The following is a 24,585-nucleotide window of genomic DNA, read 5'->3' on the forward strand; positions in this document are numbered from 1 at the left end:
AATACAAAATCTATATACAAAAAATCTGTTGCGTGTCTACACACTAATAATGACCTATTAGAAAAAAATTAATAAAGCAATTCCATTTATAATTTTATCAAAAATAAAATAGCTAGGAATAAATTTAACCAAGGAGCTAAAAAAAAACCTGTAAACTGAAAACCGGAAGACACTAATGAAAAAACTGAAAAAGGCACAAATAAATGGAAAGATGATCCATGCATATAGATCATCTTAAAAAAATAGTATTGTTGCCCAGCTGGTGTGGTTCAGTGGTTGACCATTGACCTATGAACCAGGAGGTCAAGGTTTAATTCCCAATCAGGACACATGCCCAGGTTGTAGAGTCGATCCCCAGTAGGGCGTGTGCAGGAGGCAGCCAATCAATGCTTCTCTCTCATCATTGATGTTTCTATCCTCCCTCTCCCTTCCTCTATGAAATCAATAAAAATAAATTAAGATATATATTGGTAAAATATCCATAATACACAAAGGGATTACATTCAAAGTAATCCCTATCAAACTTCTAATGACATTTTTCACAGAAATAGAACAATCCTAAAATTTTTATGGAACTACAAAAGACCCCAAATGGCTAACACAATCTTGAGAGAGAAGAACAAAGCTGGAGGTATTACAGCCATGATTTCAAACTATATTATAAAGCTATAGTAATCAAAACAGTATGGCATTCATGTAAAAACAGATACACCAATCACTGAAACACAACAGAGAGTATAGAAATAAACCCACAATATGTAATCAATTAATTTAAAAAAGGAGCCAAGAATGTACAATAAGGAAAGGACAGTCTTCAATAAATGGTGCTGGGATATCTGGATGGCTACATGAAAAAAAAATGAAACTGGACCACTATCATGCACCATACATAAAAATTAACTCAAATGGACTGAAGACTTGCATGTAGGATCTGAAACCACAAAACTCCTAGAAGAAAACATAGATGAATGAGTCTTGGTTATGATTTTTTGGATCTAACAACAAAAGCAAAGACAACAGAAACAAAAATAAACAAGTGAGACTACTTTAAACTAAAAAACTTCTGCACAGCAAAGAAAACCAGCAACAAAATGAAAAGGCAACCTAAAGGAATGGGAAAAATATTTGCAAATCATATACCGGCAAGGGGTTAATATCCAAAATATATAAAGAACTCATAACTCAACAGCAAAAATAAAACAAAACAAAAAAACAATACGGTTAAAAAAATGGGCAAAAGATCTGAACAAATATTTTTTCAAAGAGGATATACAGATGCCTGACATATGAAAAGGTGCTCAACATCACTAATCATCAAGGAAAAGCAATAAAAACCACAATGAATTATCACCTCACACCTGTTAAATGGCTATTATCAAAAAGACAGGAAACACAAGTGTTAGCAAGGATGTGGAGAAAAGAGAACCTTTGTGCCCTGTTAGTGAGAATGTAAACTGGTGCAGCCACTATGGAAAAGAATATAGAAAAATTAAAACCAGAATTTCCATATAACCCAGCAATTCCATTCTGGGTATTTATTTGAAGAAAATGAAAACACTAACCCAAAAAGTTAATATGCACCCTCATGTTTATGCTCATTGCAGCATTATTTACAATAGCCAAGATATGGAAACAACGTAAGTGTCCATTGATGGATGAATTAATTTTTAAAATGTGATATATATACACAACAAAATATTATTCAGCCTAAAGAATAAAATCTTGCCATTTGTCACAACATGGATGGACTTAAGGACATTATGCTAAGTGAAATATATCAGACAAAGAAAGACAATACTGCATAGTATCACTTATATGTAAAATCTTAACTTAAAAAAAAGTTACAGATTGGTGTCTGCCAGAGGTGGGGGGGTGGGGTGTGAGGGTAACCATGGTAAAAAAGGGTTAGGGTTAGGGTCAAAAGGTACAAACTTCCAGTTATAAAATAAGTAAGTTCTGGGGATATAATGGACAGCATGGTGACTATAGTTAACACTACTGTACTGCATATGTGATAGTTGTTTAAGTGAGTAGATCTTAAAATTCTCATCACGAGACAAAAAATTTTGTAGCTATGTATGGTGACAGATGTTAACTAGATTTATTGTGGTGGTCATTTCACGATATATACAAATATTGAATAGTTATATTGTACACCTGAGACTAATATAATGTTATATGTCATTTATACTGCAATAAAGCAAAACAAAATACTTATTTCTCATAAATGTGTATCTATATTCACATGTAATGGGTATATTGTTATTTTTAATATATTAACAATTTTTAAATTCTTGGTTTTACATTTAAAACACTAAATACAGGTAAATATAACCTATGTAAACAAAAGCTCTTTAGGTGTCTCAATAATTAAGAGAGTAAAAGGGGGGTCCTAAGACCAAAATATTTGAGAACCACTGAGTTAGACTATAACTGATAAGAAATGGTGAGTATGACCATGGACTAAAATAGGTATGGCTCTCAAGCAGTCTACCAGTCCTATCTTGACATTCCTTCTGAAATGGCCCCTAGCCACTGTTATAAATTCACATACATCGTCTAGTCTCCATTTTCTATTTCATCCATTAGGATGACAACAGTAAACTGTCAAGTGCTTTTTGCACTGCACAAGTGCAAGGAGCAACATACTGTTTTCTGTAAAGGGCAAGGCCATAAACATTTTAGGCTTTATTGACCAGATGACCTCTGTGGTAAACTATTCAACTCTGCTGTTATAGTTTCAAAGCAGCCATAGAGATTAAGTAAATGAGTGGGTGTGGCAGTGTTCCAATAAAACATTATTTACACACACAGGCTGAGAAACAGCTTTGACTCATAGACTATAGTTTGCTGATCCTGCACCAGCCTACCAGCAATCTAGAAACACTACTGAAAATAGAAAAGAGTTCATCTTGACATATACTTTCACGGAACCTAAGACTTATTAATTATTTTGTGAATAATGAAAACATTCTTTAAGTAAACTATTCTACTAAATATGGTACATAGGAGTTAATAAAACAAGAAAACATTTAACATGGTCATCACATTTTCAACAATGGCCATGTTACACAAGGGGAAAAGAAAGTTACCTCTGTATCAACTTTTCGGGTTATCTCTGGAATCTGCCATTGATGTGAAGATGCATCAGGATTCTGGTTTACATATTGTGACTTTTTCTTAGATTGCCATTGTTTCTGGTTACTTTCTGGAACCTTTGGTTCTTGATCTTCTTTAGGTTCTGAAATGGTTTTTGTTATTGTCATTAAAATGCAAGAATATTTCACTAGAACGTGTTACAAACTATATTAGCATTTTGCTCTTAAAAGCAAAGAGAGAAACTAAAAACTTTAGGCTAGTTGTTGACAATTTGCTTTTTTAGCAAGTCAATTTTATAAACTTGCAATATGGCTATCTTATTAAGTAGTTAATTAGGGTTTTACCATCAGACACCATTTTAAATTTAAATCCTTCTGGTCTTTACCAGAAAGCAAGCAAATAAATAAGTAAAAAATTATAAAAACATATTTATGCCATAAAGTTTTACTAATAAAAAGAAGCTAATTCACCACTTTTCACAGACTTCTACTTTTTAACAAAAATTTTACCTTAAAACTACCCTGCAATTTACTTTAAGGGTTTTTGAACAAGAGCCTTAACAACATATTTTCTATTCTATGAATATCAATATTCCATTCCTATCATAATAGATGCAAAAATTCTAAATAGAATATTTGCAATTGATATACAAAAGGATAGCAAATTATGACCAAGTTGTATATGTTCCAAAATGCAAAGTTTGCTTAACATTTGTAAATCAATTTGTCATAACAGAAAAAAGAAGAAAAAATATGACCAACTCAATAAACACAGAAGAGTTTAATAAAAAATCAGCACCCATGCCAGGCCAGCTTGGCTCATGGCTCAGTGGTTGAGCATCGACCTATGAACCAGAAGAAGGTCACTGGTTCAATCCCTGGTCAGGGCACATGCCCAAGTTGTGGGCTCAATCTGCAGTAGGGGGTGTACAGGAGGCAGCCAATCAATGATTCTCTCTCATCATTGATGTTTCTTTCTCTCCCTCTCCCTTTCCCTTCCTCTCTGCAATCAATAAAGATATATATTTTTTAAAAAATCAACACCCAGTCACTTACAAAAAACTAATGATAATCCAGGTGTAAAGCAAAACCCACTGATTTGATACTTGGTAAAGAGTAGCTACAAAAATCTGACACATAGTGCCGGAGAACCAAGATGGCGGCATAGGTTAACGCCGGAGTTTGCTGCTTTGAACAACTACTTCAAAAGTGAAACCAAAAAACGGAAGGGACATCACCCAGAACCACAGGAACGCTGGCTGAGTGGAAGTCCTACAACTAGGAGGAAAGAGAAACGCATACGGACACTCAGAGGAGGCTCAGTGCTGAAGGCAAATTCTGAGGTGTGGAGTGCGCGAGCGGGCTGGCGGTGGAGGGCGCGGTTGGCGTTTTCAATCGGGAGGGAGTCGAAGACTCTGAGCTCCAGATCCGGGCGAGTCTTTAGCGACCCAGACTCAAACGGGAGAAGCGGGACTGTCTGGCTTCGGTCAGAGCGAGTGCAGCTTTCTCTCTGAGCTTTGCAGCTCTCTCCGGCCCACCCTGTTGATCCTGTGCGACCCGCCCCGCCCAAGCCCTGCACAGAGGCTTTTGCCGGATAGCCTCAGGCAAAGGCTAGATTAGCACCTCCCTAGAGGACAGAAGTTCTCTCACTGCTGACACAGCTGATTCTCATAGCCACTTGGCCTGGAGGTCAAACCCTCCCTGGAATTAGCTACAACAATCAAGATTTAACTATAAGACTGCGAACAAAGACCACTAGGGGGTGCACCAAGGAAGCATAACAAAATGCGGAGACAAAGAAACAGGACAAAATTGTCAATGGAAGATATAGAGTTCAGAACCACACTTTTAAGGTCTCTCAAGAACTGTTTAGAAGCTGCCGATAAACTTAATGAGATCTACAAGAAAACTAATAAGACCCTCGATCTTATATTGGGGAACCAACTAGAAATTAAGCATACACGGACTGAAATAACGAATATTATACAGACTCCCGACAGCAGACCAGAGGAGCGCAAGAATCAAGTCAATGATTTGAAATGCGAGGAAGCAAAAAAACACCCAACCGGAAAAGCAAAATGAAAAAAGAATCCAAAAATGCGAGCATAGTGTAAGGAGCCTCTGGGACAGCTTCAAGCGTACCAACATCAGAATTATAGGGGTGCCAGAAGATGAGAGAGACCAAGATATTGAAAACCTATTTGAAGAAATAATGACAGAAAACTTCCCCCACCTGGTGAAAGAAATGGACTTACAGGTCCAAGAAGCGCGGAGAACCCCAAACAAAAGGAATCCAAAGAGGACCACACCAAGACACATCATCATTAAAATGCCAAGAGCAAAAGATAAAGAGAGAATCTTAAAAGCAGCAAGAGAAAGAAACTCAGTTACCTACAAGGGAATACCCATACGACTGTCAGCTGATTTCTCAACAGAAACTTTGCAGGCCAGAAGGGAGTGGCAAGAAATATTCAAAGTGATGAATACCAAGAACCTACAACCAAGATTACTTTATCCAGCAAAGCTATCATTCAGAATTGAAGGTCAGATAAAGAGCTTCACAGATAAGGAAAAGCTAAAGGAGTTCATCACCACCAAACCAGGATTATATGAAATGCTGAAAGGTATCCTTTAAGAAGAGGAAGAGGAAGAAAAAGGTAAAGATACAAATTATGAACAACAAATATGCATTTATCAACAAGTGAATCTAAGAATCAAGTGAATAAATAATCTGATGAACAGAAAAAAAAAAAAAAAAAAAAGAGTAGCTACAAAAATCTACAGTAATTATCATATGAGGGTAACATTGAAAGCTTTTCCCTAAAATATAGAATGAGTCCGACTGGCATGGCTCAGTGGTTGAGCGTCGACCTATGAACCAGAAGGTCACTGGTTCAATTTAGAGTCAGGGCACATGCCTGGGTTGCCCTGGCTCGATACCCAGTATGAGGCATGCAGGAGGCAGCCAATCAATGATTCTCTCTCATCATTGATGTTTCTATCTCTCTCTCGTTCCCTTTCTCTCTGAAATCAATAAAATATATTTTAATAAAATATGGAATGAGACAATGCCACCTGTCATGCCTTCTATTCATCATTATACTGAAGGTGTTAAGTGCGCTACAGCAATGAAAAGAAAGTTAAAAGATTTGGAAGGAAAAAAATGTTACATGCTTTTCATCAACAAGAATCCATAAGAAAATATTAAAATTATTCAGTGAATTTAGCAATGTCACTGTATCTAAGATCAATAATTAAAAATCAGTTGTATTTTTATATACCAGCAACAAAGAATTAAAGGATATAAATTTCTTAAAGATCCCATTTATTTTAGTATTAAAAAATATCAAATATTTAGGAATAACTCTAGCAAGATAAGCAAAACGTCTATTCAGAAAAACGATGCTCTCAATATTTTAAAGACCACTTAAATGAATGCGTCAGTAGACTAGAAAATTTATCTGTTAAGATCTGAGTTTTTCCCATTAGATCTCAATCAAAACCCCATTAAAAAAATGTAGTCCGATAGATTCTAATACCTATAAGGAAATCCAAAAGGCCCTGCACAGCTAAAATAGCCTTTAAGAAGAACAAAGTTGGAAGATTGGCACAGATATGAAGGAGAACAAAGTTGGAAGACTTTCTGATCTAAAGACTTATTGCAATAAATAAGATAGTACTGTATTAGCATGAAGATAAACAAAAAGAACTACAGAACATAAAAGAATCTAAAACCACACATCACACACAGGATCACCTAATTTACAACAATTCAGTGAGAGAAAAGAGGGTCTTTTCAATAAACACTGATAGATCAACTAGATATACACATTGGAAATAAGGATCTTGACACTTGATTGTACATAAAATATATAGAACTATGTGATCTTAGAGTAGGAAAAGATTTGTTTGAAGACACAAAAAACGCACATCACAAAAGAAAAGATTAATAAATTAAAATACATTATAACTAAGAACCTCTTTTCATCAAAAGTCTTCACCACATGAGAGAAGTCACTTATTTTGCATATATCCAACAAAAGGATCTGTATAGGTGATATAATATCTCCTAAAAATCAATGAGAAAAAGAAGGAAAACCCAACAGAAAAAAATGGCAAGAGATTCCAACAAGTACTTCACAAGAAGATATCCAAATAGCCAATAAACATACAAAAAGATATTCAAAAGGACAGGCTAGAAGAGGTCATGGGGGGAAGAAGGGGACATATGTAATACTTTCAACAATAAAGATTTTAAAAAAAAGATGTTCAACATTATTAGACATCAAGGCGACATCCTTGGGACTCTGGTTCATTCATTTACATATTCTTAGAACATTTATCATAATACTCATATAGTGGAAAATCGAATGTGTAATTAAAGAGGAAAGAAGAATTGTCATTTAAAAACAGCTTCTGTGTCCTTTCCAGAAAGTATGTGTCAGGCCAACTGAGAAAAATAAGTCAGCTCCATGGTACTTTCCCTCCACTCTTTCTTTTATGCACCTTTTATAAAATAAATTTCCTTTGCCACAGAATTCAATACTTTTTTATACACTCTTTATAATTCAACTGAAATACAAGGTCTTATTACCACCTATCACAATTAGGTGGCTGGTTAGCATTCACAAACAACAAAGTAGTTTTGCTTTCTTTTTAAATTTTATTTTACTTTTGAGTGTGTGTGTGTGTGTTTTCCTTTTAACTGATCCTTAGAGAGAGGAAGGAAGAGGGAAAGAAACATTGATGTGCAATGAAAACATCGATCGGATGCCTCCTGCACGCCCCTATCAAGGAGTGAGCCCGCAACTCCAGCATGTGCCTAGGCTGGGAATCAGACTGGCAACCCTTCATTGCACTAGATGATGCCCAACCAACTGAGCTATACTGGCCAGGGCCAAAGTATAGTTTTACTTAATTAAAGAAGTCTATTATATCACTCTTACCTTCTAATTTCCCTTGAGAACTTGATTCAGTTTTATTCTTCATGGTTACTGAATCAGTAGTAAGTTCAGAACTCTTCTCATCTGACACCAGAGGTTCCTTGGAGTGGATATTTTGAACAGACTACATGAAAATAAGATATAAATAATAAAAGTCTCATAAGCAGTAGTACTAATTTGTCTTAGTGTTCAATATACCAAAGTCTCATCTATATGAAAATATTGCTAGGGAAGTAATCTGTTATAATCACATGTAGACTCACAAACTCCTAGCAAAGATTAACTTCCTGAATTACTGACTATAGCAATAGGAATGACCCTAACTAAAAATTTGGCCAATTTGTTTTCTTTTTTTAATTTTTATTTTATTTTATTGTTTAAAGTATTATAAATAGTAGTACATATATCTCCTTTTTTTCCCCATTGACCTTCCACCTGCCTCCCCTACCCCCTGACACATGCCCTCACCCCCACCCCCCCAGTGTCTTGCATCCATTGGTAATGCTTATATGCATGCATACAAGTCCTTTGGTTGATTTCTTACCTCCCCTCAACCCTCCCCAGCCTTCCTGCTGTAGTTTGACAGACTGTTCCATGCTTCTTTGCCTCTGTATCTATTTTTGTTCATCAGTTTATAATGTTCTTTATATTCCACAAATGAGTGAGATCATGTGATATTTATCTTTCTCTGATTGGCTTATTTCACTGAGCATAATGCTCTCCAGTTTCATCCATGTTGTTGCAAATGGTAGGAGTTCCTTCCTTTTTACCCCAGCGTAGCATTCCATTGTGTACATGCACCACAGTTTTCTAATCCACTCATCTGCTGATGGACATTTAGGCTGTTTCCAATTCTTAGCTATTGTAAATTGTGCTGCTATGAAAATAGGGGTGCATATATCCTTTCTGATTGGTGTTTCTAGTTTCTTGGATTATATTCCTAGAAGTGTTATTACTGGGTCAAATGGCAGTTCCATTTTTAATTTTTTGAGGAAACTCCATACTGTTTTCCACAGTGGCTGCACCAGTCTGCATTCCCACCAGCAGTGAAAGAGGGTTCCTTTTTCTCCACATCCTCTCCAGCACTTGTCATTTGTTCATTTGTGGATGATAGTCACTCTGTCAGGTGTGAGATGGTATCTCATTGTTATTTTGATTTGCATCTCTCAGAAGATTAGTGACTTTGAGCATGTTTTCATATGTCTCTTGGCTTTCTATATGTTCTTTTTCAAAAAGTGCCTATTTAGGTTCTTTGCCCATTTATTGATTGGATTGTTTATCTTCCTTTTGTTAAATTGTATGAACTCCCTATAAATTTTGGAGATTAAACCCTTATCGGAAATAACATTGGCAAATATGTTCTCCCATGCAGTGGGCCTTCGGCCAATTTCATTTCAATGAGCATGTTAATCAATTGCTAAAATATGTTCACTTAAAGAGTGAGGTTAGAAAGTTTGAATCTAACATAAAATATGACTCACTATTTTGTTACTATGGTCATATTTTATTACCAAAAATAACAGCATTAGTCAAAATTAAGGTCTGTGTAAGTCCAAGATAGTTATTCTAAATCCAGAAAGTAAAATTTTAACTAAACTGCATTCTTCTCTAAGATAGTTGTGATTAGTTAAAATTACTCCCTCTGTTCCATAATAATAGTACCAAGTGAATATTTAAATGGGAATTATTGGCGAATGCAGCTGTAAGTTATGTTGTAACGCAAAATTGTGAAGCCTTCAATCAAAATCAATGTTTCATGACATCTGTCATTTGTTTTGACACATCTTTCAATTTTTAGGTTAATCTAATTATTATGAATTATAACTATTTTTCTAATTTCATCCACTGATCGAAATCAATTGTTTTATTTCAGTTGAATATCAACCCATTGTAAAAGTAAGATGAAAAAAAGAGTTTTCAAGCAAAGATCGAGTTGCGATTGTCCAGTTCTTGATGCATCAAAAGAAAAAGGAAAAGTTATAGAAAGGTGCAATTATGTTAGCTGCAAAACAATTTAAGTGCAACAGAATGACCATATCAAGAATTTGGAAACATGCTTCCGAAAATAATTGTCAAGGAGAATCTTATGCTAATGTTGATTCTTTGAAAAAACAAAACTGTGGACGTAAATGCAAAGATTATGGAGAAAAACTTAGATATATTCCCCTTAGCAGAAGAGGCACCATATTAGCCTTTGATAATATTTCTCCCGAAATACTGGATAATACGTTTCTGTCACTTCAACAAGTTATGCTGGAAGCAATAAAGAACGATGGCCCCAATAACTTTAAGCTCACGCATATAGGGAAAGCAAAGCTTCACAGCCAAGGATCCTACCTACAAATTTAAAATGCAGTAACGAAATTACTGAAAAATCCAGAAACTATCTAAACACTCAAAATAAAAATTAGGAGTACTATTTTTAATTTATTGTTTTATTTAATCTAGTTTTTTGTTAATAAATGTTGCGTTCTATATTTATTTTCTTTTGCTACTATTATTATGGGACAGAGGGAGTATTATTTTAAAGCAAACACCATGAAAGAGAAGAGGTATAAAGAGTATACAATTGAAAAGACCTATGTTGTGGTGCCAGGGGCCTAACTCAAGTTCAATAAGGATAGTAAAACCCCTAAAAGTCAGTGCACCACAGACTAAAACTTCCTTGTTGCTGAAGTCCACCAAGTTGCTCTGCCGTATCAGCACATCAGACTGAGACCTCACCCTTCTCATCACAACTTATCCTCTCCTTTTTGTTGAAGATGTCCTGCAAGATCATATGATTAAACACACAAGAAACTGAAGCTGGGGGGAATGATTTCCCCCACCCATTCCCAAGCACAGGCCACCGAGTCCGCTAAAGCACATGCATATGAAGTGTTACCTCATTTACCCCAGGAAATAGTTGATCTCCACCTCAATCTTGGAGAAAGACTGGGTACAGGACTTCTATGCCACTTCCCCTTAGTGATCCTACATCTCTAGGAGCTTCAGGAACAGTTACAGATATCATATAAACTATCAGTTGCCTTTCACAGAAAAAGCTCCGTGAACCCTGGCTCAGGAACCCTTGCTCCATATAAAAATTCAAAAAGGGAATTACCTTTAAATTTCTTAATTCACAGGAATCATTTTCACTTGATTTAGATCCAGGCACAATCACCTCTCGGTATTCTGTTCTAGTGGTCTGTCTATTACACACAAAACAAAATAATTTTAACATTTAATTTGAAGTCAATGTTTTCAATACTATATTATTTTTCCCCATTTTAAAGTTGGCTTTTTAACTATATATTTTTTAATTGGGAAAAAATCTCTTGGAAAGATATTTTAAAAAATAGCATGATTCTAGCACAAATGTGATTAAGTTAGGTGCTGAACAATGACAAAATTGATAAGAGATTGGCCCTGGCCTGTGTGGCTCAGTTGGTTGAGCATCGTCCCATACACCAAAGGTTGCCTGTTCTGCTTGTTTGATTCCCGGTCAGGGCATATGCCTGAGTTGTGGGCTGGATTCCCTGGTAGGGGGTAGGCAGGAGGTAGCTGATCAATGTTCTGCTCTCATATTGATGGTTTTCTCTCTGTGTCTCTCTCCCTTCCTCTCTCTCTAAAAATCAATAAAAATATATTTTTTAAAAGTGATAGATGACCCTGCCAGTGTGGCTCAATGGTTGAATGCTGACCTATGAACCAGTTCGATTCCTTTGGGGCACATGCCCGGGTTGCAGGCTTGATCACCAGTAGGGGGCATGCAGGAAGCAGCTGATCAATGTTCTCTCTGATAATTGATGTTTCTCTCTCTTTCTCCCTCTCTGAAATCAATAAAAAATATATTTTTAAAATAGTGATAGAGATTGGCAGGTAATTACATAATTCATTATGTAATAAGTAACAATTGAAATTATGATGTGACTGTGGGAAAGGAGAAAGGGACAGCAATAGGTAGAACTCCAGTTCAGATTGCAAATAGCTTAAGGATAGAAACTAGACTATAAACCCACTATGGTCCTCCATAGTGCCGAGCATACAGTCTAACATAACAAGCAAGAAGATAACTGGTTTGTTTTTGTTTTCTTGGGAGTATGAGAAATGCTCTATTCTTCAGCTAGATATCTGAAATGAAGATAACAAGATAATACATTCTGGAGCTTAACCTGACAACCAAAATGTTCTTTTAATATGTGTTGAGCCCTAAGAATAATAGAAGTTTTAGAAGATACCAACTAAAAACAATCAATTGTGTTTCTAAAGTTTACTTGCTAAGTGATTCTCTGGAATCCAAAGAGACTTTTCAAATAGAAATGTTGTTATATAGTGATTAGAGTTAGGAATAGGCCAGAAGAAGTCCCTTAGCTAAGCTAGAAAGTAGATCCACATTTCTTTCAAGGGAATAAACATGCAAGCAGAAAGAAGAAGGATGTAATAAACAACATTTTATCTCTACCTACTCTGCTCCACTTCTTGATCCCCTAGCTTCTGAAGCAAATGAATGAATTCATCTTCCTTCCCAATGATGGCTGGGAAAGAAATCATTTCCAGGCTTCCTTCACTCCTGCTATGGAGACTTCTAAATATACACTAGGAAGAAACTCTTATCAGAAAGGCTACCGATTTAAGTGAGAAATGTTCAAACAACAGTTTGGGGATGTTTGCATAATCTTTTAAGCTTCAAGTGTCTTAACGATTTTTCCTTTGTTTCCTATATTTTAACAGTTCCTTTAATGAATATTTTTATTTTTTTAAATTATCCTTTTCATGTTGTTAACCCTCACCTGAGGATATTTTCTCCATTGATTTTTAGAGAGTGTAAGGGAGGAAAGGACAGAGAGAAACATCAATGTGAGAGAGACACATTGATTGGTTGCCTCCCGCATGCACCCCGACTGGGGCCTGGAATCGAACCTGTAACCCAGTTATGTGCCCATGACTGGGAATCAAATCCACTACCCTTTGGTGGGTGGGCCGACACTCTAACCACTGAGCTTACCTGCCAGGGCTAATGAATAATTTTAGTAAGTGAAAAAGCAAAATAGTCATATTCTTCACTCATTTCTTTGTCTCTGACATTTAGAGATTTGGTGACCTTTAATACTAAATCAAATTTTAATCATAATTACTATTATGCAGTAAAAGACTTTAAGACCATGTTGCCATCAATCTTAAAAACAAAGTAAAAACTTAAAACCGAAACATACCTTTTTGTAAATCTTGGCACAACTGAATCATCAGTCTCCTCATGACAATCCGGACTATTTAGAAGATTAACTGGGATCCTTCCAAATGGACATGACTAAAAATGTTTTGAAAGATTAAGTGACCAACTAGGAAATAAACAAAGACCTTACCACTACCAGCTTAATCAAAGTAAATTAAAACGTACTCACCCGTTTAGCTTTGTTTGTTTGTTTTAAGGGATTTCGATGACCTATGTCTGCATCTTGAGGGGGCACGTTCTCTCTAAACAGAAAGAAAATACCCCCAATTTAAAAAAAAGTAACATTAAAATATGCATCTTCATTAACTGCTAAACACTGTTATCACTTTACATGAAAACATGTATGTAAACATATAAATAATATAAATGTATGATGAGCATTTAAAATACTGGTTCATGAAGGACTTGTATACATGCATATAAGCATAACCAATGGACATAAGACACTGGGGGGTACGGGAGGCCAGGGGATTGTCAAGGGCAGGGAAAAAAAAAGGACACATATGTAATATCCTTTGTAATACTTTAAGCAATAAAAAAAATAAAAAATAAAATAAAATAAATAAAATAAAATACTGGTTCAGTTTCCTCACCCGTACAAAAACCTGGCTTTTGTAGTCTGTCCTCTGGAATCACAGCTGATGTCTCTATTCTGTAAATGTCCAAGTGAATTGGGGAATGATTCTTGCGCACTTAATACTGGTAATGCTGTAAAATTTTTGAAATTGTGATTAAATTTGTAAAGACATATGGAATACACAAAAATGTAATCTCACAAGTAAGAATATTTAAAGTGAATTCATAGATCTGTCCCTAAGTAAGATATGCAGATATGAAGACATTCTCAACTATATTTAATAACTGTTTCATAATCACATAATTTTTTCCCCAGGATAAAGACACGTCCTATTTCCAAACACAAAAAGTGATTCTCCTGCTTAGATTGAGTTGTTTTTAAAGTGTTTCCAGTGACAGTGTGATCAACAACAAAATATCCCACATAAAAGTAAACACTTCATTACTTCTAAATGCCTTACCTCCTTTAAATCTGAAATTTAAACTTATATTGTGACCATTCTACATCAATATTTTTCTATAGAATACCTTAATCCTTTCTCATAGGTAATCAGCTGCAGAAAAGTATCAGCATACATTAATACATTTACCTGATAAACTCTTCTTTTCCTCTTCTGGAAGCAGCTGCTTTTTTCCAAGGTTTAAATTCTGAATGGCAATTTCCAGCATTTGTAGTGGTACTGCCCCGCATTCTACAGCTTTATGAAGAAGTTGCTTACTTTTTTTGATATTACCTAACGAAGTAAAAAATGATTGTTATTTTAGTGCAGCCATCTTCACTCTCCAGATTCTTATTCGTCAGGACCTTGAAAAAAATTAAAAAGCTTTAGGCAAAAACACTCATTTCAAGTCTCTTGAGCTTTATTTCATAAACAAATAAGCAACCTAACCTGATAAACAATTCATGTCAAATGGTTAACTTGTGTAATGTGTGACTGGTGTAATTATGTATTAGTGTATAACCACTGTCCATTTTCAGAAGTAAAAGAAGTATAACAAAGCAGTTATAAAGTGGAGACACCTTAGGACCCTCAGGGAATTTAGGCAAAGGGAAAACTAAGCTCTAGAGATTATAATAGTCCCAAGAGCATCAATCTGTTACAATGCAGTATAATAATGATCATTCATGACATTCAGTCATTAAGAAAAAGTTAACATCTTTTGCTAAAGGGAATTCTCCATCAAAAGGACTCTTGTGGAGAAAAAAAAAGTAATGATAAAGTAATGATAGCTAATCTTTAGCTATCAGACCTAGCTACACCACCCCAAAAATGCAAAAATAACTACAGATAAATTACCAAAGAAACTTATTTCAACTGAAAAATTACCCAATCTATTTAGTCTACTATTTTGTTTATAAATACTACAATATATACATCATGTATCTTATAGAATATGTTTTTAACATTTATGGGAGCCACTAAGCTATGCTATGAATTTGGCACTTAGGGTATTAACATGATTAAGAGATTGCCTCTAGCTTCAGACAGTTTATAAGTTTTAAGAATATAAATATACTAAAGGCCCAGTGCACGAAATTTATAGGGGGGGGGAGGGGGGTGGTCCCTCAGCCTGGCCTGCACTCTCTCCAACCCAGGACCCCTTGGGGGATGTCCGACTGCCTCTTGCAATCTGGGACAGCTGGCTCCTAACCACTCACCTGCCTGCCTGCCTGATCGCCCCTAACTGCTCCCCTGCTGGCCTGATCGCCCCTAACCGCTTCTGCCTCACCCTGCACCCGGGACCCAGGATTCCCTCCTCCAGCTGGTCACAGGCACCCAGTAGCCGGGCTTCCCTCCCTCTGACCAGCCACAGGAACCCAGGACCAGGGACGGCTTCACTCGGGCCGGCTGCAGCCGCAGGGGACCATGGGTGGGCAGCTTCACCTGGGCCGCAGCCACAGGCGCCTGGGAATGTGGGGCAGGTGGCTTATCCCTCTCTTGGGCCGCAGCCTGGCTGTTCCCCATTCCTCTCTCACGAGCTCATTTGTGCCTGGCTGGTCCCCATTCCTCTCTTGTGAGCTCATTTGTGCCTGGCTGGTCCACATTCCTCTCCCCGCAGTATTGAGTGTCTGAGCCGTTATGGCCTTATAGCGTGAGGGTGTGACAACCATTTGCATATTAGCTCTTTATTATATAGGATTTCATAGTGGTTAAGTCTACATTTATTGAGAGTAGTGACAGAATTTCATGTATTGAACATTTTAGGATAGCAAACAAAAAAGGCTTAGATAACTAGTAATTAGAGAGCTCATAGACCCATATGACAATCTGATAAAAGCTACTGAATGTCCTCCACTCCTATGAACACCAAACTACACATGATATTTCAGAGATGTTGCATTATTTCCTGAAAGCCTATTCATTAAGCCTGTTCAAAATAATCACAATTTTTACCTTGAGGTTATTACTATATTGCAGTGGTATAGGTAAAGTGTATTTCTTTTTTACAGATCAAAATCTGGGATTTTCAATATTTACTAGAGGCCCCGAGTGGGCCTAAGCTGGCAGTCAGACATTCCCCTAAGGGGTCCTTAGCGCTTGCAGCGGAGGCAGGAGAAGCTCCTGCCACCACCACTGCACCTGCCAGCTGTGAGCCAGCTTCTGGCTGAGTGACACTCCTCCTGTGGGAGTGCACTGACCACCAGGGGGCAGCTCCTGCGGTGAGCGTCTGCCTCCTAGTGGCCAGTGCGCATCATAGCGATTGGTCATTCTGCCATTTGGTCAATTTGCATATTAGCCTTTTATTATATAGAATGTGTTCTGAAGATGTAAAGTTTATAGTTGCTATTGATAGGCCATAATATCTCAAAAATTATTTAGGTAGCATGAAGGAAAGATACAGGTTTTAAAGGCCTGACCAAACTTTCTTTAATAAGCATGGCGTTTGCACAGTGCTTTTCTCCAACCTCAACCCTAGAGAATACTCTCCAGTTATTGAGCACTGCTTTGGGAACTATCATGGAGATTCTGGTTGAGCCAAACCAATAGTGATAATGTGTGTATCTGGCAATAAATGGAATCACGGATGGAGCAAAAAGAAGGCTGAGGGAAAATAGGAACATATGGCCAAAAGGATAGACTAAGGGTAGATCCAGAAGCCCCAGAAAATAAGAGGGAAGACTGAATGGCCAGGCTAAAAATGTCTGAGGAAGAGATTACCCCTGGTCCTATTCATATGAAGAGGCAGGTGAGCAAAAAATATAAGCTTTTACAGCAGTTTACAATTTTTTTTTCTAAAGGGGAACTACCAATTAATGCTACAATTATAGTTTGATGTATATTTCAGTGCTATGAAACCATAACATAAGAAAAGCTTATCTAAGCTGTAGCTTAAATATCTTGTACCCTTCATCCCACAAATACTCAGTGAAGAAGCCACTTTCCTTTAGACTTTTCCTGAATCTAAATAAACACAAAGATGATGCTCATGCTTATTTCCCTGGATTACTCCTTACAAGTGGAAGACCTAGTATAACAAATATTGTCTGCATTTCCACTTAGGTGGGATTCTTCCCCCATAATCTCATCTGATCAACTTTCATATCTTTTGCCTCAAATTCCTACTTCATATATATGATGTAATATTAGGATGACTTATAAAAGAAGTTATCTTTTACTTAAAATTTGGACTAGATATTTCTAATTACCTTGTGATAGTTCATATTGTGCAAAAGATATATGCACAAAAGCAAATTTCTTGCAGTTTGCTCTGGCCATCTGAAAGTAGTCACGTGCATCATCTGGCTCTTGAATACTGTAATAAAGATTCCAGAGTAAAATTTTAAGAAAAAGGACACAGCTACCTAAGTTTGATGATTCTTCATTCTATTTTCCAAAAGCCATGGAGTATTATTTTTCCTGTGTGTAAGATTAAATACTAATAGGTTATTTTTAAAAATCTTTTTAGGCAGTTAAGAATAGGAAACTTGTTGAGATATGTACATAGTAAAGAGAGTTTACATTATTCACTTGCTAATTATAAGCAAAACAATATATTAATTTTCTTCCAAGTAATCCTGATGTGCTTTCATTTTACTTTTTTCTAATATAGCTATGTAATGTAGTTAGTTAAATGTAGTTAAAATATTAATACTTACGCTTTCAATTCAGCAAATCTGACTTGAATTCGAGCAAAACTCTCATTTTGGCCATATTTATCTGGAGGAAGTGCTTCAATTGCTTGACTGTAACGACCAATCAATTTATTTAAAAGGACATCATTTAGCGGGAAACTGTTTTTCTCTAATTTGAGCAACAAATTCAACCAGTCCTCTGGGTTATTCGCCATCATCATAATTTGGTTAACAGTTCCTGAATTATCTGAATAACAGAAACAAAATATGCCATACCAAAAGAAAGACATAAAAACAAATGCCAAATTGCACTTTTCCTTCAAATTACAGTTATACTCTCAATATCAATGTACATAAACTCCTTAAAACTCTTTTTAAAAACTTTAACAATTGGTGTAAATATCAGCAACTTATTTATTGCATTGATATCTTTAATGAGGTTATATTGTACTCTAAAAAGTTAGGTATTTTGAAGGAAAAAAATGGAAATAAATGTTATTTATAAGTAATTTTAAAAAACCATATGGAAAGATTTATTTCGGGGAGAACCAAGATGGCGGCATAGGTTAACGCCGGAGTTTGCTGCTTTGAACAACTACTTCAAAAGTGAAACTAAAAGACAGAAGGGACATCACCCAGAACCACAGGAACACTGGCTGAGTGGAAGTCCTACAACTAGGAGGAAAGAGAAACGCATACGGACACTCAGAGGAGGCGCAGTGCTGAAGTCAAATTCTGAGGTGCGGAGTGCGTGGAGCGGGCTGGCGGCGGAGGGCGCGGTTGGCGCTTTCAATCGGGAGGGAGTCGCAGACTCTGAGCTCCAGATCCGGGCGAGTCTTTAGGGACCCAGACTCAAACGGGAGAAGTGGGACTGTCTGGCTTCGGTCAGAGCGAGTGCAGCTTTCTCTCCGAGCTTTGCAGCGGGTGCTGGGACTCAGAGAGGCAGAGAACCTGGGGACAGGACTGAGAGCCGCCATAATTGCTCTCTCCAGCCCACCCTGTTGATCCTGTGCGACCCGCCCCGCCCAAGCCCTGCACAGAGGCTTTTGCCAGATAGCCTCAGGCAAAAGCCAGATTAGCACCTCCCTAGAGAACAGAAGTTTTCTCACTGCTGACACAGCTGATTCTCATAGCCACTTGGCCTGGAGGTCAAACCCTCCCTGGTATTAGCTACAACAATCAAGGTTTATAGGACTGCGCACAAAGACCACTAGGGGGTGCACCAAGGAAGCATAACAAAATGCGGAGACAAAGAAACAGGACAAAATTGTCAGCGGAAGATATAGAGTTCAGAACCACACTTTTAAGGTCTCTCAAGAACTGTTTAGAAGCCGCCGATAAACTTAATGAGATCTACAAGAAAACTAATGAGACCCTCGATCTTATATTGGGGAACCAACTAGAAATTAAGCATACACGGACTGAAATAACGGATATTATACAGACTCCCGACAGCAGACCAGAGGAGCGCAAGAATCAAGTCAATGATTTGAAATGCGAGGAAGCAAAAAACACCCAACCGGAAAAGCAAAATGAAAAAAGAATCCAAAAATGCGAGGATAGTGTAAGGAGCCTCTGGGACAGCTTCAAGCGTACCAACATCAGAATTATAGGGGTGCCAGAAGATGAGAGAGACCAAGATATTGAAAACCTATTTGAAGAAATAATGACAGAAAACTTCCCCCACCTGGTGAAAGAAATGGACTTACAGGTCCAAGAAGCGCGGAGAACCCCAAACAAAAGGAATCCAAAGAGGACCACACCAAGACACATCATAATTAAAATGCCAAGAGCAAAAGATAAAGAGAGAATCTTAAAAGCAGCAAGAGAAAGAAACTCAGTTACCTACAAGGGAATACCCATACGACTGTCAGCTGATTTCTCAACAGAAACTTTGCAGGCCAGAAGGGAGTGGCAAGAAATATTCAAAGTGATGAATACCAAGAACCTACAACCAAGATTACTTTATCCAGCAAAGCTATCATTCAGAATTGAAGGTCAGATAAAGAGCTTCACAGATAAGGAAAAGCTAAAGGAGTTCATCACCACCAAACCAGGATTATATGAAATGCTGAAAGGTATCCTTTAAGAAGAGGAAGAGGAAGAAAAAGGTAAAGATACAAATTATGAACAACAAATATGCATCTATCAACAAGTGAATCTAAGAATCAAGTGAATAAATAATCTGATGAACAGAATGAACTGGTGATTATAATAGAATCAGGGACATAGAAAGGGAATGAACTCACTATTCTTGGGGGGGAAAGGGGTGTGGGGGGTGCGGGAAGAGACTGGACAAAAATCGTGCACCTATGGATGAGGACAGTGGGTGGGGAGTGAGGGCGGAGGGTGGGGCGGGAACTGGGAGGAGGGGAGTTATGGGGGGGAAAAAAGAGGAACAAATGTAATAATCTGAACAATAAAGATTTAATTAAAAAAAAAAAAAAAACCATATGTAATCTAAGAAAATTTTATGTTATAGCATAATTCTATTTTAATATCCTAACTATTCAAAGATAACCTAAGGCTCTCCCACCACCACCTGTACCAACTTGCTTAGAAAATTCATTACTAACTTATTCATTAAAAACTTAGAAACTTATTACCCCATTTCTATTGTAACCTTTTTTAATCCAACATTATCTCCAGAGACACAAAAGCATGAAACAGAGTACGGAATCTCAGAGGGAAGGTGGGAACTGGGAGGTAATCAACCAAAGACCTTATATACATATATGCATAACCCATGGACACAGACAATAGGGTGCTGAAGGCCTAAGAGGGGAAGAAGGGGTGACTGGAGGGGGTCAATGGGGGAAAATTGGGGGACATATATAATACTTTCAACAATAAAGTATTAAAAAGAAAAATCGGATTAATGTCAGTCTCCCGTTTACGATACTTTAATCACTAGTGAACATGATTAAATTCTAGGAAACTATCTTTCCTTCCATCAGTTTCAGTTACCTTTGACAAGGACTAACTCTTTACTTTTGCTAACAAAATTACTGTTTTTGCTTTCTATTAAAACATAGCACATTCATAATTTTGCTTTATTTTTAATTTAATCTGATCTGCTCTTAACTTCATTTTCTAGTTTTGCCTCCCATTGCTTTCCTAACAAATTAGTTTGCAAAAATGTCTAAAAAACAGTGTCTTTGCAGATGTAGTCCTCATGCCTCTAAGTATCCCATTCTACCTCCATTCAGCACTTGAAGCATTGTATTTATTGTGCTAGTATTTATTTGTTGCCAAAAACATTACATACAGCATAGTGCTTTAATAAGTTCTTCTCATCTAGAAACCATGGTTTTAAGCATCTTTGAGTCTTCCTCAATCCTTAATCTAATGTTGTACATCCCAATTATCAATATATGTTAAGTATTTACAAGTTTGAGTAAGCTGAGGGTTTTAAATAAGAACTCATCTAATTTGGTGTACAAGCTTTGATAGCTCTTTTTAAATACACATAATAAAATATGGTGGTATTCCACTAAGAATTTGCTTAACATCAAAACGATTAGTATCGGGGTTGTTTCAAGTAAATATGATCTGCTATCATGAAGAGATTATAGCTTCTTCCATTTATTTTCAATCCTTCATCCATGTAACATTTGGAATAGATATGACAAACTTATCTAAAGGTCAGTTTTCAAATGACCTCAACAATCTGAATGTAGTAAATTAGGCTTTTGAGTAAATTAGGCTTTTCATAATGGTTGGGTATTAAAATCTGGGCACTTTCACTCATTCTTCAGTCAGTAAATATTGAAGTGCCTACTATGTGCCAGGCACCATTTTAAGCTGTGTAAATATAACAAAACAGATAAAAACCATGTCCTCAGGGAGCTCACACTCTAGTGGAGAGACACAATAAACACATGAGTAAGTCAGATATAAGGTGATTAGTGCTAGGAAGAAAAATAATAACAGGAAAGGGAGAAAGAGGACACATTCCCACCCCTGCAGGTTACTATTTTAAATGGGAGAGTTGACATTTGAACAAAGACCTAAAGGAGTTCAGAATAAGCAGATATCGGGGGAGTGGTGTTCATTTATGGCAGAGGGTAAGAGAAAAGGGACTGGAGTAAGAGCTGGTCTAGCATATGGGAGAGATAGCAGGGAAGCCAGGAGAAAGGAAAAAGGAAAAGGTCAAGGGAGTAATAGGAAGACTCTCCAAATCAAAAACTGGGTGTTTGATTTTAAATTATACACAATTTTATTAAGATTGGTGAGACTTTCTGTTTGCAGCAAAAAAGGAATGAAAACAAAAATAGTACATCAATTGATAGCAAGTATATCAGCAGAAATAACAGCTGACAATAATTGGAGAGTTAAGAAAACTACCTCTGGGTACACTGTAATAAAGGATAAGTTGTGTGTGTTTTTTTAATATTGTGGGAATATGTCCAGACAAAAGGGTTAAAATATAGAGGATGTGTACAGTACTCTATTTGGTAAGTATCAATTACTGAGAAAAGTACATTATGTGAACATACAGTAGTTAACTTTTTATTCCTTTACCTTAGAGGGCACTCTAAAAAATAAACTCACCTGTGGTATCAGAAGAGGAAGATATTTTATTCAAGCTTAGCTCATCAGTAAGGTCTTCATTTTTAAATTTATTTTTAAAATCTCTCACTTTGTTGAGTATTGAATCAATTGTCAATTCTCTGCCACTTAAATCCTCGGCCTCCATAGCTAAGAAAAAAAATTGAACTAGTCATAATTCCTATATTAACTAGCATTAAAGAGAAGAAAACACTGCAACTAGCCTTTTAGAACCTAGAACACTAAAGTATTACTCTGTGAACACATGTTAACACCAATGGAGGTAGTATTTGTGAAGCTATGTGCATAAAAATGCATTTATTTGACATTTGTCAGCAAGGTTACCAATAGGCTAATTACTGTTTTCTTCCTAACAGAACTTCCACTGCACAACACAGAAATTGCTGCCCCTCCTTACAAACGTTACATTTTTTTCCTTCTATATACTGAATGCCTTCCTTTAAGTCTTTTTCCAGAATTATTTTCTCTGGGCCATTTGCAAATGCTGACATTTAGGAAAATGGGATGGACTGTTTGTTTGGATTCTGGTAGCGACATATAGACATGCGAAGACTCCTTTTGGTAATGTGAATAACCATTATTTAAGTCACCTGCTTTATGTGAGCGACCCTGCACACTGCAAGGGCTCCAACATCACAGCCCTTTATTGATAAATGGGATATCAGCAGGCTTGTTCTTGTGCATTTCTGGCAGAGTCCTGATTTGCTTATTTAGCCACTCTAATATCAAGAACCCACTGTATTCATACAATACTGAGCACTTGCTCATCTGCATGGTGGTGATGTTTGGTCAACAAAGTTATCTGCTGTCTTCCCGTCGATCTCATCTTTGTCGTTCTCAAACATCAACCCACTAACCCCGGGTCATTGATACCAATGCCGCCAGTGACCTCGAGTTTAATAGGGAAAGGGGGCGATTAACTGAGCCTCTAGGTATCACCTCTTCAAGTCAGGTTCGAGAGGTAACTGTCAGAACACAACCACCATCTCCTCTCCCTGTTCTAAAACACAAGACGGGAGAGGAAGTGTCTTTTGGGAGACGATCTCGGGCGACCAAACTCTCCCCAAGCCGGGGCCCTGCCAGGCCCTCTTCCCAGCGAGGTCCACACCCACCTCTGGCTTCCGGGACTGAACTAATTCTCCGGCAACACCCTGCGGACTGGCGGAGGCAGCAAGGCCTCCCGTCCCCCTCCAGCTCCTCCAGCCGCGCCCTACGTGGTCTACCCCGCTGAGCCGCCTCCGCCTCGCCCCCATCACTTACCGACCCGCCCTATTCACAGGCCGCCGCCGTTCCCCGGTGCATTCGCGAGGCCGAACTCCCCGCCCGAAAGCCGAGGCCAGGAGAAAAGAAGGACTCCAAATCCCACTCCGTAAACACGTTTGAATTTCCCCGCTGCTAATGCCACGACCGCCTATTGGTCGATGGTGGTCACGTGGAAGCGTCTGTCGTGATTGGTTCGTGTGCGTCGGCACCGCCCCTTCCTCTACGATCCGTGCGTCCTGGCCAGGGTGGGTCCTTGCGGGAACGCCTCCTCTGCTGCGCTGGGTTCTTAGTTGCTGGTTGTCCGCAGGCGCCTGGTGGCCGGCTTTCTTGCACCTTCCAGCTTGATCAGCCAGATTTTTGTCCCGGCGGGAGCCACCCCTGGGCGGAGATACCCGGGGAGAGGAAAACAGGGGCGGGGATGCTGCTCCCCGCGTGTGGACCTCAAAGGTGCCCTGAGAGCAAGTCCTTCTCTCTGACCGCCACCCCATTCCTGCGTCCTCGGCGCTCCTCACTGCCGGGCTTAGGGAGGAGGCGGCTAGAAAGGATGGTTCACTGCGCAGCCCTGCTGCCAGCTCAAGATCTCAGTGCCTGTGTCAGCTCCCACTGGTGCCCTTCCACTACCCTTCGTGATTCCATGCTTGCCTCCAAGCCACGGCCTGTCCTTTGTCAGAATTGTGCGCAGAACTCGCCCTTCACGATTGCTCATCAGCCCCTCAGCCTCCGAGCCTGTCTCACTTACGGGCTCAAGAATCATCAGAGAAAGGTCACTTTTCGAGTAATCTACCCCCGTGCGGGGCTCTGCTAAGTGGCTTTGCGATCTAAGGCAACGAGAAGTGGCATGCG

At 38.0% G+C, this 24,585-nt stretch overlaps 1 protein-coding gene across 2 annotated transcripts in view; it reads right to left on the reverse strand.

Annotated features, from left to right (window-relative positions):
• Nucleotides 1–23,885, reverse strand: part of TTK (TTK protein kinase) — a 45,503-nt gene extending 21,618 nt beyond the window's left edge. Inside the window, exons 1-11 of one of the 2 annotated variants that reach the window (XM_036317901.1) lie at nucleotides 23,740–23,885; nucleotides 22,462–22,608; nucleotides 17,932–18,154; nucleotides 17,482–17,588; nucleotides 14,423–14,566; nucleotides 13,850–13,964; nucleotides 13,426–13,498; nucleotides 13,237–13,331; nucleotides 11,145–11,232; nucleotides 8,045–8,141; nucleotides 3,093–3,241 (exon numbers count right to left, since the gene is read on the reverse strand). In XM_036317901.1, the coding sequence (XP_036173794.1) occupies nucleotides 3,093–3,241; nucleotides 8,045–8,141; nucleotides 11,145–11,232; nucleotides 13,237–13,331; nucleotides 13,426–13,498; nucleotides 13,850–13,964; nucleotides 14,423–14,566; nucleotides 17,482–17,588; nucleotides 17,932–18,154; nucleotides 22,462–22,606 (1,236 nt within the window). In that variant the 5' untranslated portion in view covers nucleotides 22,607–22,608; nucleotides 23,740–23,885. Of the gene's footprint in view, nucleotides 1–3,092; nucleotides 3,242–8,044; nucleotides 8,166–11,144; nucleotides 11,233–13,236; nucleotides 13,332–13,425; nucleotides 13,499–13,849; nucleotides 13,965–14,422; nucleotides 14,567–17,481; nucleotides 17,589–17,931; nucleotides 18,155–22,461; nucleotides 22,609–23,739 lie in introns of both variants that reach the window. The other variant, XM_036317900.1, reaches the window with a different exon arrangement.
• Nucleotides 23,886–24,585: the final 700 nt, after the last annotated feature.

The sequence above is a fragment of the Myotis myotis genome, unplaced genomic scaffold (assembly GCF_014108235.1).
Source record: "Myotis myotis isolate mMyoMyo1 unplaced genomic scaffold, mMyoMyo1.p scaffold_m19_p_7, whole genome shotgun sequence".
Lineage (NCBI taxonomy): Eukaryota > Metazoa > Chordata > Mammalia > Chiroptera > Vespertilionidae > Myotis > Myotis myotis.